The sequence below is a fragment of the Scyliorhinus torazame genome, chromosome 2 (assembly GCF_047496885.1).
Source record: "Scyliorhinus torazame isolate Kashiwa2021f chromosome 2, sScyTor2.1, whole genome shotgun sequence".
Taxonomy (NCBI): domain Eukaryota; kingdom Metazoa; phylum Chordata; class Chondrichthyes; order Carcharhiniformes; family Scyliorhinidae; genus Scyliorhinus; species Scyliorhinus torazame.
Genome location: NC_092708.1, coordinates 265,454,415 through 265,472,911, shown reverse-complemented (window position 1 = coordinate 265,472,911; position 18,497 = coordinate 265,454,415). Strand labels below are relative to the sequence as shown.

The following is an 18,497-nucleotide window of genomic DNA, read 5'->3' as shown; positions in this document are numbered from 1 at the left end:
TACAAATACCTGAAGCCCTCCCTCCTACACCATTCCTGCAGCCACATGTTCAACTGCACTCTCTCCCTATTCCTAGCCTCGCTATCACGTGGCACCGGCAACAAACCAGAGATGACAACTCTGTCTGTCCTGGCTTTTAACTTCCAGCCTAACTCCCTAAACTTGTTTATTACCTCCACAACCCTTTTCCTACCTATGTCGTTGGTACCAATGTGCACCACGACTTCTGGCTGCTCACCCTCCCCCTTAAGGATCCTGAAGACACAATCCGAGACATCCCTGGCCCTGGCACCCGGGAGGCAACATACCTTCCGGGAGTCTCGCTCGCGACCACAGAATCTCCTATCTATTCCCCTAACCATTGAGTCTCCTACAACTATTGCTTTTCTATTCTCCCCCCTTCCCTTCTGAGCCCCAGAGCCAGACTCAGTGCCAGAGACCTGGCCGCTAGGGCCTTCCCCCTGTAGGTCATCCCCCCCAACAGCATCCAAAACGGTAGACTTGTTTTGAAGCGGAATGGCCACGAGGGATCCCTGCACTGTCTGCCTGTTTGTTTTTTTCCCCCTGACTGTAACCCAGCTATTCTTATCCTGTACCTTGGGTGTGGTTACCTCCCTGTAACTCTTCTCAAATACCCCCTCTGCCTCCCGGATGATCCGAAGTTCATCCAGCTTCAGCTCCAGTTCCCTAACACGGTCTTTGAGGAGCTGAAGTTGGGTGCACTTCCCGCAGGTATAGTCAGCGGGGACACCGGTGGTATCCCTCACCACCCACATCCTACAGGAGGAGCATGTAACTGGCCTAGCCTCCATCCCCTCTTACCTTACAGAATATAGCTGTCGTGTGGACTAACTAGATCTCCGCCCTCCGACTCTGCTCCCAGTCAGCTACACTTTCTGTAAACTCCTGGCTCTCTTCGCACTCTTTGCGGAAATGTCGGAAACAAAATGAAAGGAGCACCTTACTCCCTCCTCACCTAACTCTCTCGGTCACGAAACTCTCACTATCGCACTCAAATGCACCAAATTCAGCACTCAGTGCAAACAAGGAAGGACCTTGGAACGCAACCCCTACGGACGGATGTTCGGCCTACGTACAACGATGCAATCTGACCATACTCATCAGTGGAGTGACTAAGGGCAACCTACCCTGTCATCAGGTCAACTGTAAACGGGACTATAGCTGCAGAAACAAAAATAAGACTTTACCCTTGGGATGCGTTGACCAAGGGAGGGTTAGGATGCGAAGAAAAAAGGGAATTACATGTAAACACGTATCTGTACATGTCATATGTGTACGCAAAGGATATGAATGTTTCTGGTTGCTGGGTATGTACACATATCCTGACCCATGCTAAGGGAGGGATCCCCGTCAGACCTGTTCCGCTTACCTGTCAGAAACAGTAGAATGGTATATTTACCAGAATGGTACTCGTCAATCCCCTAGGACAATAAGAATCGCATCTGTGGTAAGATACCCAGACGTCGGGGCAGATTCTAGTTTATCGTTTCTCCCCATATCCCCAAGACCCTGGAAAGAGGGGGGCTATCCAATGAACTTTGAGATGTGGTACCAACCAAGTTATGACCGATCCCACCAGCCTCCGTTTCTTACCCTCACTAATACCACCAACATGGGAAGACCACTGGGAATAATATGTTTAGTAAGGAATGTGGTTAAAGGGATATTCGTAGGTGCTAGTCGATGCAAGCACAAATTTGTAGTGGCCAGCACATCCAAGGTCTATCCCGTATATACGACTCCTCAGTTTTATGGGTGTACACTCGACGTCCCATACGCTAACGGGACAGGCACCTTCAAGTACTCCCTGATGGCTGAAGGGTTTGACGTGGACAAACTCACTTCATACAATGGGACGTACTTTATTTGTGGCCACAAGGCATATCCCTGGCTGCCAGAGAATTGGACGGGATACTGTTATCTGGGGTATGTAGTCCCTTTTATACACCACCTCGCCAATCTAGGCGACCATCACCAAATGATGAAGCGACAAAAGAGAGCAATAACCGAAACACAGCGATACTTTGGGATCCTGCTTCCCGCCATCGGGGTAGCTCTTGCAATAAAGGAAATAAGGAAGGTAGCCAAAATCCTGGAAGAGGTAGCAAACGACACCACTGAAGCATTGACTGAGATAAATAATTAAATGGTAGCAATAAGAACCATAGCCCTGCAAAACCGAATGGCCCTAGATTACCTCCTTGCAAACAAAGGTGGGACATGTGCCGTGATCGGTTTGGAATGTTGCACCTACATTCCCGATAGTTCGGAGAACATCACCCACCTCGTGGATCATATCCGCAAAGAGGTTAAGAAACTGCATGAAACATCAAGAGATGAATGGTTAGATTGGTTGTTTGACGGATCATGGGGGTCTTACTAGTGCATGGATTAATAATACTGGTAGTTGTAATACTTGTAATAATCATGCTTAGCTTCCTTATGAAATGCTTGTGTAAAAGTGTCGGTGCAGCAATAATTCCCCAACAGTTAATACAGCAACATGAAGTGAGCCTTGAAGAGCTAATGGATGTGAAAGAAGGTGCAGAGGAACGTAGGAAAATGATAGAAATGCAGATAGAATGGGAAAGACTGAGGCAAGTGGCTATGGATTAGAAGTTATCATAAAATGATAAAAGGGGGGAATGAGAGTTTGGCTCAAGATCGAATAGAGCTTGATGGGAAATGGAATGTCAAATAGAGCTTGATGGGAAATGGAAAGTCAAAGCTTTGTGTAAACTGGAATGTCAAAGCTTTGTAACTGTGCACGTGACTTTCGAGATGAATCGCTTCTGCTTTTGCACTAGACAGTCTGCAATAACAGGACGCAGATGAGGGAATGGGTTCCTCATTTAAAGATAATTACAATTTAGCTGACAGCAACAGAAAGTGTCCCTAACTTGGGCCTCTAAGGGGGGGGGGGGCGTCCTCAGAAAAGGGACAGTGTTATACTGTATATAAGCTACTGTCGAATGTACTGATATTGGCTTGCTGCTGTGCTCCCCCGAAGTACAGTGGTGCAGCCCCGGCCGTGAATAAACGTACATTGAAGGGACTTGGTGTTCGATTGATCATTTCATCCGGACTGAGAAGAGCAAATTCTCATGGTGTCATCAGTAAACTTGGAAATGTTTCATTTTTTTCCCCTCACCCAAATCATTTATATTGGGCGCGATTCAGTGGCCGTGTTGCACTCGAGTGAGAGCACAATGCGGTCGTAAATCTTGGGTGAAGCCTGCTGGCATCCTTCGCACAGCATGGGGTATATACCCAAGTCCCGCGAGGCGTTGGAATCAGAACTCTGCCCAAAGTGGGACCAAACAGCATTCGTTAAACTAGGTCTTAAAACCTATTTAAGGCCTACCTACCCGGGATCTAACGGCCTCCCCTCGATCTACCAGCCTCTCCAAGGATGCAGCAGCCAGGAGCCAATCAGTTCTGGTCCCGGCACCTAGGGCATCTTCCGGGCCATCGGAGGCACCTGGGTGGTCAGGGTCAGTACAGGGTAGCTCCCTGGCCATCCCTTGGAATGCGGGCATAGTGGCAATGCCCAGCTGGCACCTTGGCACTGCCAAAGAGCCCAGGTGTCACTGCCAAGCTGGAGGTGCTCGTAGCCAGGAAGGATGTCCTATTACACCAAGCAATCCGGAGGTTAAGCCACAGGGCAGCCAGTGCCACCTGGTATGAAGATGCAGCGGCCACCAGCTCGGGCAGCGTGACCAGGACAGGCCTCCAGTGCCAAGACGGTCAACAATCTACACCGGGCCGCGCGTGTGAGTTGACCCCCCCCACGGGTAACGATGCCCTCTCCATGCCCTCACAGGAGAAGTTGTCCCCCAACTATCGTGAAAGGGCCCAGTCTGGTGGCAGGGAGCCGGACATCAGAATCCTCACCACCCTCGAGGAATGGCCCTTGAGGTTACAGGAGTGGCCAAAGACTGAGCGGTCACCAACGGCGAGGTCGGCCCATGCCACAGAGGTGAGGATGCACCAGGCCCCACCAGGCCGACTTATCAAACATGAGTTTTTAATGCCATTCAGAATGATCCATCCCTCCCACTGACCATGTGTTCATTCTCCTGCAGGACCTCCAGCCAACAGCAGTTGCCCATCCGGGGCAGTTTGCCTGTGTAGTGCGTCCTGTGCTAGGAGTATATCTGTATGAAGTGCTTTTTACATTCATTTCTGTATAATTTGAACAGTTACATACTTTTTCAGATGTTGAATCAACAATATAGCGCTTTCAGAGAGCTAAATGTGTTCAAAGATTATTTAGAAGTTCTGCACTTCCCTTCCATTGTCATACAATGTTGGCACCCATTCCCTTCCCAGTGTGACACAATATGAATTCCCCACCCAGTGAGACACAATTTGCGCGTTCTAACCGAATCGGAACAGAGTCCCAGGAAAAGCCTGTTTAGCCGGATGTTTCCTGGTGCTCTCAGCGCCCTTTAAAGGGGGATACTTAAAATCAGAATTTACTGTACAAGCCACACTGCAGGCACTCACCCAAGACTCCTTAGGCAGCACCTTCCAAACTCATGACCACTACCATCGAGAAGGACAAGGGCAGCAGACACATGGGAATGCCACCATCTGGTATGTTCCCGTGTAAGTCATTTACCATCATGATTTGGAAATATATCGTCGTTCCTTCACTGTCGCTTGGGGAAAATCCTTGAAATCCCTCCCTAGTGGCAATGTGGTTGTACCTACATCAGGTGAACTGCCGTGGTTCAAGAAGACAGCTCACTACCACCTTCTAATAATAATCGTTTTTTGTCACAAGTCGGCTTCAATGAAGTTACTGTGAAAAGCCCCTAGTCGCCACATTCCGGCACCTGTTCAGGGAGGCTGGAAGGGGAATTTAACCCGTGCTGCTGGTCTTGTTCTGTAATACAAGCCAGCTGTCTTAGCCCAATGTGCTAAACCAGCCCCAACTAAGGGCAATTGGGGATGGACAATAAATGCTGGCCTAGCCAATCAAGCCCACATCCCACAATCACATTTTAAAATCACAATTCACATTCACAAGTGTTATTGGCAAGGGTTTAGAAAACTCCAGAGTATATTATGGAGTTCACCTGACCTATAACTGTTTGTTAAATTTGGCTGGGATGAGCGCAAGAGCCTGCCTTTCAGGTGTTATTCAACAGACTTTTTAGGTGCTTTTAATAAAAAGTTTTATTCTAAGAATTTAGTTAATATTTGCATGAACACACACAACAAGAACTTTTATCAATTACAAACACAAAAGACCCCTCACAGCTACAGTAATCAATGTATAACCCTTAATGAATTCACCCTGAACTTCCAATTCAATAACAAAATCCAAGTAAAACCAGAAACTCCTTTTCAAAGACGTGGCCCAGCACATGGCATTCCCACTGGTATAAGACTGGTTATTGATACTCTGGTTCCCCTTTTCAAACAGCAGGTTTGAATTCCTTCCAGAAAGCAATGATCTCTTTTAAGTTACCAAGCAGTCTGGAAACAGTTTTTAAAATGAAGATGGAGAGACACTTCTTTCAACCTTAAAAAGAAAGTAAAAACTCACAGAGCCACAGCCCTACTGCTCCCACACACATGACATCGCTGAAGCCATGTGATAAGACAAAAACTTTTCTTTTTAAAATAAATTTAGAGTACCCAATTCATTTTTTCCAATTAAGGGGCAATTTAGCGTGGTCAATCCACCTATCCTGCACATCTTTTGGGTTGTGGGGGCGAAACCTATGCAAACAGGGGGAGAATGTGCAAACTCCACACGGATAGTGACCAGAGCCGGGATCGAACCTGGGACCTCAGCGTCGTGAGGCAGCAATGCTAACCACTGCGCCACCTTGCTGCTCAAAAACCTTTCTTAAAGGAACACTCACATGACACAATGAATATGAAAAAAAAACATAGGGCAGAATTTTGCTTTCCCCCATGGCGAGCGAGATTCCCCCAGTAACCCACCTGCCCAAACCTAGATGCGATTTCATGCTTGGGCACGCAACCTACCCATTCTCATATTGAGGTTCTTAAATGACTACATAAGGGCCTTTTCCACCCAGCCTCAATTTGTAGGCTGGCGGGACTGGGTGTGGGTGGGGTTGGAAATAGACATTTCCACTTTTCCCCACCACGGGCAAGAAGGCTGACTCTGAAGGTAAATCAGAGGTGCACCCACCCCCCCCCCCCCCTCTCCACTCCTTTAAGGTCCTAGGACTTACTCCCAGGCACAGCACTGGAATACTGCTTCTGGCCACCACAGTGCTTTGCCTTGCTGGATTCAAGAGCTGTCGGCCAATCAGATTGGCCGAGAGCTCTCATCGGCGGAACTTGCTTCCAAGGGCAGGCAGAGGTTCCACCACCTGCCAATCGAAGGGCAGTCAAGAGTGCGAGAGTCAGCAGCTGTGCGTTCGGTGTCGACTCTTGGGGTGGCCATGCTGAATTCTACCCATAGTATATTGTCTTCTTTTCTCAGGCTTACCTTTACCAAACTCTGGATCCTGTAATTGAAAGTTTCATCCCACTCAGGATTGTTGCTGTTAGAAACGGTTTTTGTTTGGTAATCAACTGCAGATGCCGTCGGGAGATGTAAAGAAACGTAGCAGTCCGCTTTCCCTACTGTGAACAGTCATAAACATGAAACAATCAAAAGCTATGTCAATGCGTACATAGGAATCTTTTGGTGTGGTGGTACGAGGCAAGCAGTCTTGTTCTGTGATATCCCCCTCAACACATGAAATCAGTTTAATTCAAGACTATTACAATTATCAAGAGTCTGCATTTATCATTCTGCCGCCTCAAATAAAATTTGTTTAAACCTTAAGGAGGTCTTGTTGCCATTAGGACACAACTTACCTATCATTTCCCCAGATACCCAAATGGGAGCTCACTGTCATGTCAGTAGGGCAATGGTGATATTTATCACGAATGGCATTTTGCAGAATCAGACAGTACAGGACATCATCTCCAAATTTGACCCCATTACACAGATTCTGAATCAAGTTACTACTCATTTTACCCCACCTTACACGACCCCCCCCCCAATGCTACACTTACATTAAAAAGGCATTATTTAGGGTTTTGCCCCACTATTTGAGTATGGGTAATTTGATCCCAATAATATAGAACTCCCAAACGATGGAGATAGAAGTGGCCTGATTGATAAGGGGAATGAAGCAAAAGAAAAGTAAAATACACAAGGGAGTACTTCACATATGGACAGCAAAGGCTAGTTTGTCAAGTGATGTCCGAGAATATGCTGTACCTAAAATCTGAACAATTTCTCTCTAGATTCCTGGGGAGACTCAAGCCAGCACCCAGTGAGCATTAAAAAGATATGTTTTATATTTGTCCTCGGGATAATGTTCGCAAGGCTGCATTGATTGTCCACCCCAAGTTGCTCTAATATGGCCTTCTCCATGAACCTAGTGGCAACAGTGCTCCCACTGTGGTGTCAGGTGGAGAATTCTAGGTTACTGACCCACAAAGGAAGGGAGAACAATTAATATTTATATAGTGCCTTTAAGGTAGTCAAACATCAAAAGACTCTTCACAGGAGACAAAGAGATTGACAAGAAGCCATGGAAGGAGATTCAGTTTTGACAAAGTGTCATCCAGACTCGAAACGTTATTCCCTTTTCTCTCCACAGATGCCGTCAGACCGGTTGAGTTGTCCAGTATTTTGTTTTTGTTTCAGATTCCAGCAACCACAATAATTTGCTTTTATCTAAGTAGATACTTGGTTAGCTGACCAAACACTTGGTTCAAGAGGTCGGTTTTAGGGAGTGCCTTAAAGGAGGAGGGCAGCAGGGGAGTTTAGGTGAGAATTTCAGAGTTTACAATTGAAGCAGTTGAATGCAGGAAGTGGGAGCAGCTGCACAAGCTGAATCTGGCTCGGTTGTTGGAGCAGATGAAGGGGGACTTTAGAAGGTGGGTGATGCACGATCAATAACTACTAAAATGAGGTTGTAGCACAACTGAAGGCTTTAATAGACTAGAACTGTTCCCCAGCAGCTCAGGTACAGAATGAGGGCTGCTGGGACGGCACTGACTCTTATACCCCGCCTATCAGGGCGGAGCTACATACTATACAGCCAATGGTAAACCCCCAGGTTTAACCAATGGAACTTCAGCCTCTCGGGTAATGCAATACCTGATAATACCACAGTGGGATGTGCTCCCATTGTCATTGGCGGGGAGGGTGCACACAGTGAAGATGACGGTACTCCTGAGGTTCTTGTTTGTCTTCCAGAGCCTTCCAATTTTTATACCCAAGGCGTTTTTCAAGAAGGTGAATGCGGTGATTTCAGGGTTTGTGTGGGTGGTAATACCCCGCAGGTGAAGAAGGTGTTGCTGGGGCAGGGTCGTGGAGGGGCTGGCATGTCCGAACTTTATTAATTATTGTTGGGCAGCAAACATAGCGATGGTCAGGTAGTGGGAGAGGTGTGTGGGAACGGGTGGAGGCAGCCTTATGTAGGGACACGAGTTTGGGGGAACTGTTAACGGCGCACCTGGTGTTCTCGCCGGCCAGGTACTCCACAAGCCAGGTAGTAGTGGCAGCCCTGAGGGTGTGGGGACAGTGGCGGCAGCACATGGGGCTTGAGGGGGCGTCGGTGTGGGGACAGATATGTGGCAACCACTGGTTTGCTCCGGGGCGGCTGGATGGAGGGTTTTGATGGTGGCAGCAGACGGGGATCAAGCGGTTTGGTGAGTTATTTATAGATGGGAGCTTTCTGTGTTTGGAAGAATTGGAGGAGGAGCTTGAGCTGCCCAGGAATGGATTCAGTTACCCGCAGGTGAGGGACTTTGTGTGGAGGCAGGTTTCGACTTTCCCGCACCTGCCGTCCCAGGGGCTACAGGATAAGGCGGTGTCAGGAACGAAAGTGGGGGAGGGGAAGTTATCGGAGATTCATAAGGAGCTGCTAGATTGGGAGGGAGCCTCGGTAAGGGAGGTGAAGCAAAAGTGGGAGGAATAGCTGGGTGGGGAGCTGGAGGCTGGGTTGTGGGAGGACGCCCCAAGGTGAGTCAATGCATCCTCGTCGTGTGCCAGGCTCAGCCGGATACATTTTAAGGTGGTCCACATGGCACACTTGACTGTGGCCCGGATGAGCAGGTTCTTTGAAGGGGAGGAGCGGTGTGCGGGTGGGCCTGCGAATCATGTCCATATGTTTTGGGCATGCCCAAGGCTCAGGAGATTCTGGCAGGGGTTTGCTGAAGTCATGTCGGAGGGACTGAAGGTACGGGTGCTTCAGAATCCAGAGGTGCCGATTTCTGGTGTGTCATAAGACCCGGGAGTCCAGGAGGTGACAGAGGCCGATGTTTTGGCCTTTGCCTCCTTGGTAGCCCAGAGACAGATTTTATTGGCATGGAGGGACTCGGAACCCCCGAAGTCAGAGGTGTGGATTAGTGACATGGCTGGGTTTCTCCGGCTCGAGAAGATTAAGTTCGCCCTGAGAGGATCGATGCTTGGGTTTGCTCAGAGGTGGCAGCCGTTTATCGACTTCTTTGGGAAAAAGCTGTCAGCAGTGTGTGTGTGTGTGGAGAGGGAGGGGGGGGGGGGGGGGGGGGGGGAACAGGGACAGGGAGGCATGGGGGGTTGGTTAAGGTTAGTGGGAAATTGGGATAGGGGAGTTGTTTATGTAAGCCATGTTGGCTGGGTTTTGTTGTTGGTTGTGTGTGTGTTGTTCATCTTGCTCTTTTGATACCTTGTGGTTAAAACTATAAATGCCTTAATAAAAATATATTTAAAGAAGATGGCTGAGGCTATTCATGAAGGACTCTGCCTTCTCAACCTTGGCCCTAGCCTGAGGTCTGGTGATCCTCAGGTTAAATCACCACCAGTCAGCTCTTCCTGTCAAAGGCAGAGCAGCCTATAGCCATCTGGGACTATGGCGACTTTACCTTTACCTTACCTGGTTTGTTAAGTAGCGGAGGTGAGAAAGGAATTCTCTACAAAGAACATGTTATTCCAGTTTGAGATACTGTTTTAGTGGCCAAGTCTTCTCAGGCTGCCAAGATCTGATAAAGAACGGAGCAGTATTGTTTTTTTTTAAAAATATGTTTTATTTAAATTTTTTTCCCAAACAACAATTTTTCCCCTCTTACAAAGCAAACGCAACAATAACAATACAGAAATTTTTAACAATACACAAGTAACAAAACCCCTTTATCTTTGACCTAAACTAAACTAACCCCCCCCCCCCACCCCTCCCCCTTGGGTTGCTGCTGCTGGTCATCTGTCTTGCCTCTAACGTTACCCTAGGTAGTCGAGAAATGGCTGCCACCGTCTGGTGAACCCTTGAGCCGATCCTCTCAGGGCAAACTTTATCTGCTCCAGTTTAATGAACCCCGCCATATCATTTACCCAGGCCTCCAGTCCGGGGGGTTTCGCCTCCTTCCACATGAGTAGGATCCTGCGCCGGGCTACTAGGGACGCAAAGGCCTAAACGTCGGCCTCTTTCGCCTCCTGCACTCCCGGCTCTTCCGCAACTCCAAATAGAGCTAACCCCCAGCCTGGTTTGACCCGGGCCTTCACCACCCGCGAAATCACTCCCGTCACTCCCTTCCAATACCCTTCCAGTGCCGGGCACACCCAAAACATATGTGCGTGGTTTGCCGGGCTCCCGCCACACCTCCCACATTTGTCCTCCACTCCAAAGAACCTGCTCAATCTTGCTCCCGTTATGTGTGCTCTATGTAGCACCTTAAATTGAATCAGGCTAAGCCTGGCGCATGAGGAAGAGGAATTTACCCTGCTTAGGGCATCAGCCCACATACCCTCCTCTATCTCCTCCCCTAGTTCTTCTTCCCACTTTCCTTTTAGTTCGCCCACCGACTCCTCCCCCTCTTCCCTCATCTCTCGGTAAATCTCTGACACCTTGCCCTCTCCGACCCACACCCCTGAAAGCACCCTGTCCTGTATCCCCTGTGTCGGGAGCAACGGAAATTCCCTCACCTGTTGTCTAGTAAACGCCCTCACCTGCATATATCTCAAGAAATTTCCCTGGGGCAACTTATACTTTTCCTCCAATGCTCCCAAGCTCGCAAAAGTCCCATCTATAAATAAATCTCCCACCCTCCTAATTCCCAACTGGTACCAGCTCTGAAATCCTCCATCCATTCTTCCTGGGGCGAACCTATGGTTGTTCCTGATTGGGGACCCCACCAGGGCTCCCCGCACCCCTCTCTGTCGCCTCCACTGTCCCCAGATATTCAATGTTGCCGCCACCACCGGGTTCGTGGTAAACTTTTTAGGTGAGATCGGTAGCGGCGCCGTCACCAGCGCCTCTAAACTCGTCCCTTTACAGGACTTTCTCTCCAGTCTTTTCCACGCCGCTCCCTCACCCTCCATCATCCATTTACGTATCATTGCCACATTGGCGGCCCAATAATAATCGCCCAAGTTCGGTAGTGCCAATCCTCCTCTGTCCCTATTACGCTGATGGAACCCCCTCCTTACTCTCGGAACTTTCCCTGCCCACACGAAGCTCGTGATGCTCCTGTCTATTTTATTAAAAAAGGTCTTGGTGATTAGTATAGGGAGACATTGAAATACAAATAAGAACCTCGGGAGGACCATCATCTTAATTGCTTGCACCCTGCCTGCCAGCGATAGAGGCTGCATGTCCCACCTCTTGAAGTCCTCCTCCATTTGTTCTACCAACCGTGTCAGATTAAGTCTGTGCAAGGTTCCCCAGCTCCTAGCGATCTGAATCCCCAGGTATCGGAAGTTTCTTTCCACTTTCCTTAGAGGCAAGCCTTCTATCTCTCTACTCTGGTCCCCTGGATGTATCACAAATAATTCACTCTTCCCCATGTTTAGACTATACCCCGAGAAATCCCCGAACCCCCTCAAAATTCGCAAAACCTCTATCATCCCCCCCGCTGGGTCCGACACGTGTAACAATTGGTCATCCGCGTATAACGAGACTCGGTGTTCTTCTCCCCCTCTAATCACCCCTCTCCATTTCCTGGAGTCTCTCAACGCCATGGCCAGAGGTTCAATTGCCAACGCGAACAACAATGGAGACAGCGGGCATCCCTGTCTTGTTCCCCTATATAGTCGGAAATACTCCGATCTATGTCGACCTGTAACTACGCTTGCCGTTGGAGCCCCATAAAGAAGTCTAACCCAGCTAATAAACCCGTTCCCAAACCCAAACCTCCTTAACACGTCCCATAAATACTCCCACTCCACCCTATCAAATGCCTTCTCTGCGTCCATTGCCGCCACTATCTCTGCCTCCCCCTCCACTGGGGGCATCATTATCACCCCTAATAGTCGTCGCACGTTAACATTCAGTTGTCTCCCTTTTACGAACCCTGTCTGGTCTTCGTGCACCACCCCCGGGACACAGTCCTCTATCCTCGATGCCAGTACCTTTGCCAGCAATTTGGTGTCCACGTTCAATAGTGAAATAGGTCTATAGGACCCGCACTGCAACGGATCTTTGTCCCTCTTCAAAATTAGCGATATCATCGCCTCCGACATCGTCGGGGGTAGAGTCCCCCCTTCCCTGGCCTCACTGAACGTCCTCGCCATCAACGGGGCCAACAAGTCCACATATTTTCTGTAATACTCCACCGGGAATCCGTCTGGTCCTGGGGCCTTCCCTGCTTGCATGCTTCCCAGTCCCTTAATAACCTCGTCCACCCCAATCGGTGCCCCCAGGCCTACCACCCCCCGCTCCTCCACTTTCGGGAACCTCAATTGGTCCAGGAACTGCCGCATCCCCTCCTCTCCCTCTGGGGGTTGAGACCTATACAGTTCCTCATAGAAGGTCTTGAACACCTCATTTATCTTTCCTGCCCTTCGCACCGTGTCTCCCCTTTCGTCTGTAATTCCTCCTATCTCCCTCGCTGCTGCCCTCTTTCGCAATTAATGAGCCAACAGGCGACTAGCCTTTTCCCCATATTCATACCTCCTCCCCTGTGCCTTCCTCCACAGTACCTCCGCCTTTCTGGTGGTCAGAAGGTCAAATTCCGTCTGGAGTCGTCTCCTCTCCCTGTACAATTCCTCCTCCGGGGTCTCTGCGAATTCCCTATCCACCCTTAAAATCTCCCCCAGTAATCTTTCCCTTTCCTTGGCCTCTGTTTTCCTTTTGTGGGCCCCAATGGAGATCAGCTCTCCTCTGACCACCGCTTTTAGTGCTTCCCATACCACTCCCACAGGGACCTCGCCGTCGTCATTGACCTCCAGGTATCTCTCAATACACCCCCGCACTCTTGCACACACTCCCTCATCCGCCATCAGTCCCACATCTAATCGCCAGAGTGTTCTCTGCTCCCTTTCCTCTCCTAATTCCAGGTCCATCCAATGTGGGGCATGATCCGAAACCGCTATGGCTGAGTACTCAGCTTCTTCCACCCTAGAGATCAACGACCTTCCCAAAACAAAAATATCTATCCGGGAGTACACTTTATGGACATGGGAGAAGAAGGAAAACTCCCTAGCCCTAGGTCTAAGAAATCGCCATGGATCCACTCCCCCCATTTGGTCCATAAACCCCTTAAGTACCTTGGCCGCTGCTGGCCTTCTTCCGGTCCTTGAGCTGGATCTATCTAGCCCCGGGTCCAGCACCATATTAAAGTCTCCTCCTAAAATCAAGTTTCCTACCTCCAGGTCCGGTATACGCCCCAGCATCCGTCTCATAAATCCCGCATCGTCCCAGTTTGGGGCATACACATTAACCAACACGACCTCCATTCCCTCCAGCCTGCCACTCACCATTACATATCTACCTCCGCTATCTGCTACGATGTTCTTTGCTTCAAATGCTACCCGTTTCCCCACCAAAATGGCCACCCCTCTATTCTTTGCGTCCAGTCCTGAGTGGAACACCTGTCCCACCCATCCTTTCCTTAGCCTAACTTGGTCCGCCACCTTTAGGTGCGTCTCTTGGAGCATAACCACGTCTGCCCTTAGTCCTTTCAAATGCGCGAGCACTCAGGCCCTTTTTATCGGTCCGTTCAGGCCTCTCACGTTCCACGTGATCAGCCTCACTAGGGGGCTACCTGCCCCCCTCCTGTGTCGACTAGCCATTACCTTCTCTAGGCCAGTCCCATATCCCGCCTCCGCGCTCCCGCTCGCTCCCCCAGCGTCGCACACCATCCCCGCCCACCCACTCTTTAGCCATTTCCTTTTGGATTTCTGCAGCAGCAACCCAGTTGTCCCCCCCCCCCCTCCCCGCTAGATCTCTTTCTAGCATGATTGCTCCCCCCATATTACTTCCGTAAGTCAGCTCACTTCAACTGACCCCGGCTACTCCTGCTCACTCCTCGACCCCCCCCCGTGTGGGGAACTCCCATCCGCCTTGCGCCTGTCTTCCCGCCTTATTCTTTCTGGCGCGGGAACATCCCTTTACCTGACCCGCCTCTTATGGCGCAGCTCCCTTTCCCCTCCCCTTCCCCATTCTCCAACTATGTCCCGTCTTTCCCCCCTCACCGGCGCCCACATTTCCCCAATGTCTCCCCCCTTCCCAACTTACTTCTCAATTAACTTCAACCATAACATTAACAATAACATTTCCTGCAGCATCAGTCCCTCAGTTCCGATCCAATTTCTCTTCTTTGATGAAGGTCCATGCTTCCTCCGCCGTCTCGAAATAATGGTGTCTCTCCTGATACGTGACCCAGTCTTGCCGGCTGCAGCATCCCAAACTTCACCTTCCTTTTATGCAACACCTCTTTGGCTCGGTTGAAGCTCGCCCTCCTTCTCGCCACCTCCGCACTCCTATCCTGGTATACCCGTACCACTGCATTCTCCCATCTGCTACTCCGCACCTTTTTAGCCCATCTCAGGACCTCTTCTCTATCCCTAAGGCGGTAAAATCGCACGATTATCGCCCTGGGTGGTTCTCCCGCTTTTGGTCTTCTCGCCGGAATCCGATTTGCCCACTCCACCTCCAAGGGGCCCGGAGGGGCCTCAGCACCCATCAGTGAGCTCAGCATCGTACTTGCCTACGCTCCACAGTCCACTCCTTCCACACCCTCAGGGAGACCCAGTATCCGAAGGTTCTTCCTTCGCGCTCCATTTTCTAGGGCTTCGATCCTTTCAGTACACTTTTTATGAAGTGCCTCGTGCATCTGTGTCTTAACCGCCAGGCCCAGGATCTCGTCCTCAATATCTGTCACCATCTGCTCCACCACGCGGAGCTCTGTCTCCTGGGTCTTTAATGTCTCCTTGAGCCCCTCAATTGCCTGTAGCAATGGGGTCAGCACCTCCCTCTTCAGCAGCTCCACGCACCGTCTCACAATTTCATCCTGCTCAGGCCCCCATGTCGCCTGCGCTTTCTCCGCCGCCATCTTGTACTTCTCTCTGACCCTTTGGTCGACGATTCCTCGCGCTGCAGCCGCCGCCGGTTTTTTCCTCCTTCGTTTGGGGGAGACTCCCTTCTCACACACCCCACACCGGGTTGCGTCGTCGAAAAATTCCCCGTTGGGGCTCTTAAAAGAGCCCGAAGGTCCGTCGGAGCTGGAGCCGCCGAAGCGTGCGGCTAGCTAGGCATCACCGCAACCGGAAGTGGAGCAGTATTGTTTGATTCCAGATAAAGAGACTGGTTAAATGGGGAGATTCAAGATTACACAGATATTTTCAATGAGAAAACCTACTATATCCTGAACTACAATTCAACATGTTAAATAACAGGCTATTCAGAAGTTGAGTTTGAAATAGAAATGCTGCTCTTATCTCACATTTAACAGGATATGTTGAAACAAAAGAGAAAATGCTGGGAAATCTCAGCAGGTCTGGCAGCATCTGTAGGGGGAGAAAAGAGCTAACGTTTCGAGTCCAGATGACTCTTTGTCAACAAGGTGAGCTGCAAGGTGAAGTTGAAACAAGGTGAGTTGCTAGACTAAAGCAACTACAGGTAGATTCCAGTACAAAACTACCTAGGAGGATAAGAACAATTAAATAAACAAAGTTATGTCTGTCTATATAGTACCAGCCACTATGCGGAGAAGTGAATCAGCAGTCAGTGATAGAGTCAAGTGCTCCTAATATGTAAATAAATTGGTTTGTGTAAAACAAGCACACAACCTCTTGGAAGAATCAGCAGAGTCACAAATACGTATCCAGGTAAATAGAAAAGTAATTACTCACAGAAATCTCCTCCAACAATATTCTTCGCTCGTATAATTTTCACAGATAGGTCATAGTAAGGGTGTTCCTCTTTCTGAAAAGGAAAGCGAGTGTTTTTGCCTAAAGTAACGTGTAAATTGAATCCAATTAATTAATGGAGTCATTGGTACAGAAAATTAAATATCCATACGCCGCACATTAATTCCTTTTTAAAATAAATTTAGAGTGCTCAATTCTTTTTTTCAATTTAAGGCCCAATTTAGCGTGGCCAATCCACCTACACTGCACATGTTTGGGTTGTGGGGCTGAGACCCATGCAGTCATGGGGAGAATGTGCAAACTCCACACGGACAGTGACCCAGGGCTGAGATCGAACCCGGGTTCTCAGCATCGTGAGGCAGCAGTGCTAGCCACTCCTCTACCTTTGGGAAAAGATGTTGACTATCTACCTTATCTATATATCCTCATTTATAAGATCACCCAAAGCCTCCTACAATGGGGCTGGTTTAGCACAGGGCTAAAGAGCTGGCTTTTAAAGCAGACCAAGGCAGGCCAGCATTCCCCGTACCAGCCTCCCCGAACAGGCGCCGGAATGTGGTGACTAGGGGGTTTTCACAGTAACTTCATTTGAAGCCTACTTGTGAGAATAAGCGATTTTAATTTCATTTTCATTTCACTCCAGGGAAAAAAGTTCCAGCCACCATGCCACCCACCGCACATTCATTCCAAAGAACTTATTCGCACTCAACACAGAACCTCTTGCCATTCATTCACATATGATCTGTTTATGCTTTTGGTTGAATTGCCACATGAATAATTTGATGTTAATTCTATTTTTAAGGGACTTCTGGTTGCTGCGATGCATCGCTAAGCCGCACGCTTCGGCACCTCCCGTTTCAACAGACTTTTGGGCTCTTATCGGGAGCCCCAACGGGAACTTTTTTTGGCCAAACCCACTGTGAGGTGACAAAGGAAGCAGTCCCCCCGGGGGTGGATGGAAAGGAGCGGCAGTAGCGGCCAGATTACGGAGGATCCTTTGGAGCAGCGGCAGAGAAGAGAAGGGAGAAGCAAGATGGCGGCCGAGGGAGCCCAGATGGTATGGGGCCCGGAACAGCAGGAGTTCCTCCGATGATGTGTGGAGGAGCTCAAGAAAGAGGTGCTGGCGCAGATGTTACTGGCAATCGAGGGACTAAAGGAAACACAAAAAGTCCAGGCGATGGAGCTCCGTGGAGTGAAGGCAAAGGCAGCCGAGAACGAAGATGAGATACAGGGCCTGGTGGTAAAAACGGAGATGCACTAGGCACTACACAAGAGGAGCATAGAAAGGCTGGAAGCCCTGGAGAACAGCGCGAGGAGGAAGAACTTACGGATTTTAGGTCTCCCCGAAGGAACAGAGGGAGCTGATGCTGGGGCGTATGTGAGTACGATGCTCCATACTCTAATGGGAGCTGAGGCCCCAACGGGCCCCCTGGAAGTGGAGGGAGCGTACCGGGTCCTCGTGAGAAGACCAAAGGCAGGGGAAACACCAAGAGCAATAGTGGTGAAGTTCCATCGCGACAGGGACAGAGAGATGGTCCTGAGCTGGGCTAAGAAGACACGGAGTAGCAAATGGGAGAACGCGGTGATACGCGTGTATCAAGACTGGAGTGCGGAGACTTCCGGTTGCGGCGATGACCAGCTAAGCCGCACGTTTCAGCGGCTCCAGCTCGAACGGACCTTCGGGCTCTTTTAATAGCCCCAACGGGGATTTTTTTCGGGACGAAACCCGGTGTGGGGTGAGACAACAGGGAGTCCCCCCCAACGAAAAAGAAAAATATCGGCGGCGGCCAGATCGCGAAGAATCCTAGAGGACAGGGGCAGAAGAAAAAAAAGGAGCAAGATGGCAGCGGAGAGAGCCCAGGCGACATGGGGGCCGTACCAAGACAAATTTTTGAGACGGTGTGTGGAGCTGCTTAAGAAGGAGGTGTTGGGCCCGATGCTACAGGCAATTGAGGGGCTTAAGGAGGCACAAAAGACCCAGGAGTTGGAGCTCTGCGTGGTGGAGCAGAAGGTGACGGACAACGAAGACGAGATCCTGGGCCTGGCGGTCAAAACGCAGACGCACGAGGCGCTCCACAAAAAGTGCATTGAAAGGATTGAAGTCCTAGAAAACAGATCACGGAGAAAGAACCTTCGGATCCTGGGTCTCCCCGAGGGAGTGGAAGGAGCTCATCGGGTCCCTGCGAGGAGGCCAAAGGCGGGAGAACCACCAAGGGCGACGATCGTGCGATTTCATCGCTTCAATGACAGAGAGGTGGTTCTGAGATGGGACAAAAAGGTACGAAGTAGTAGATGGGAGAATGCGGTGGTACGGGTGTACCAGGATTGGAGTGAGGAGGTGGCGAGAAGGAGGGCGAGT

General features: G+C 49.8%; 1 protein-coding gene across 1 annotated transcript in view; it reads right to left on the bottom strand.

Moving 5' to 3' along the window:
* The window catches only part of LOC140407206 (cytosolic phospholipase A2 zeta-like), a 345,625-nt gene that overhangs the window by 254,676 nt on the left and 72,452 nt on the right, over nucleotides 1–18,497 (bottom strand). Inside the window, exons 3-4 of the mRNA XM_072494873.1 lie at nucleotides 16,121–16,193; nucleotides 6,500–6,636 (exon numbers count right to left, since the gene is read on the bottom strand). Of these exons, the coding sequence (XP_072350974.1) occupies nucleotides 6,500–6,636; nucleotides 16,121–16,193 (210 nt within the window). The remainder of the gene's footprint in view (nucleotides 1–6,499; nucleotides 6,637–16,120; nucleotides 16,194–18,497) is intronic.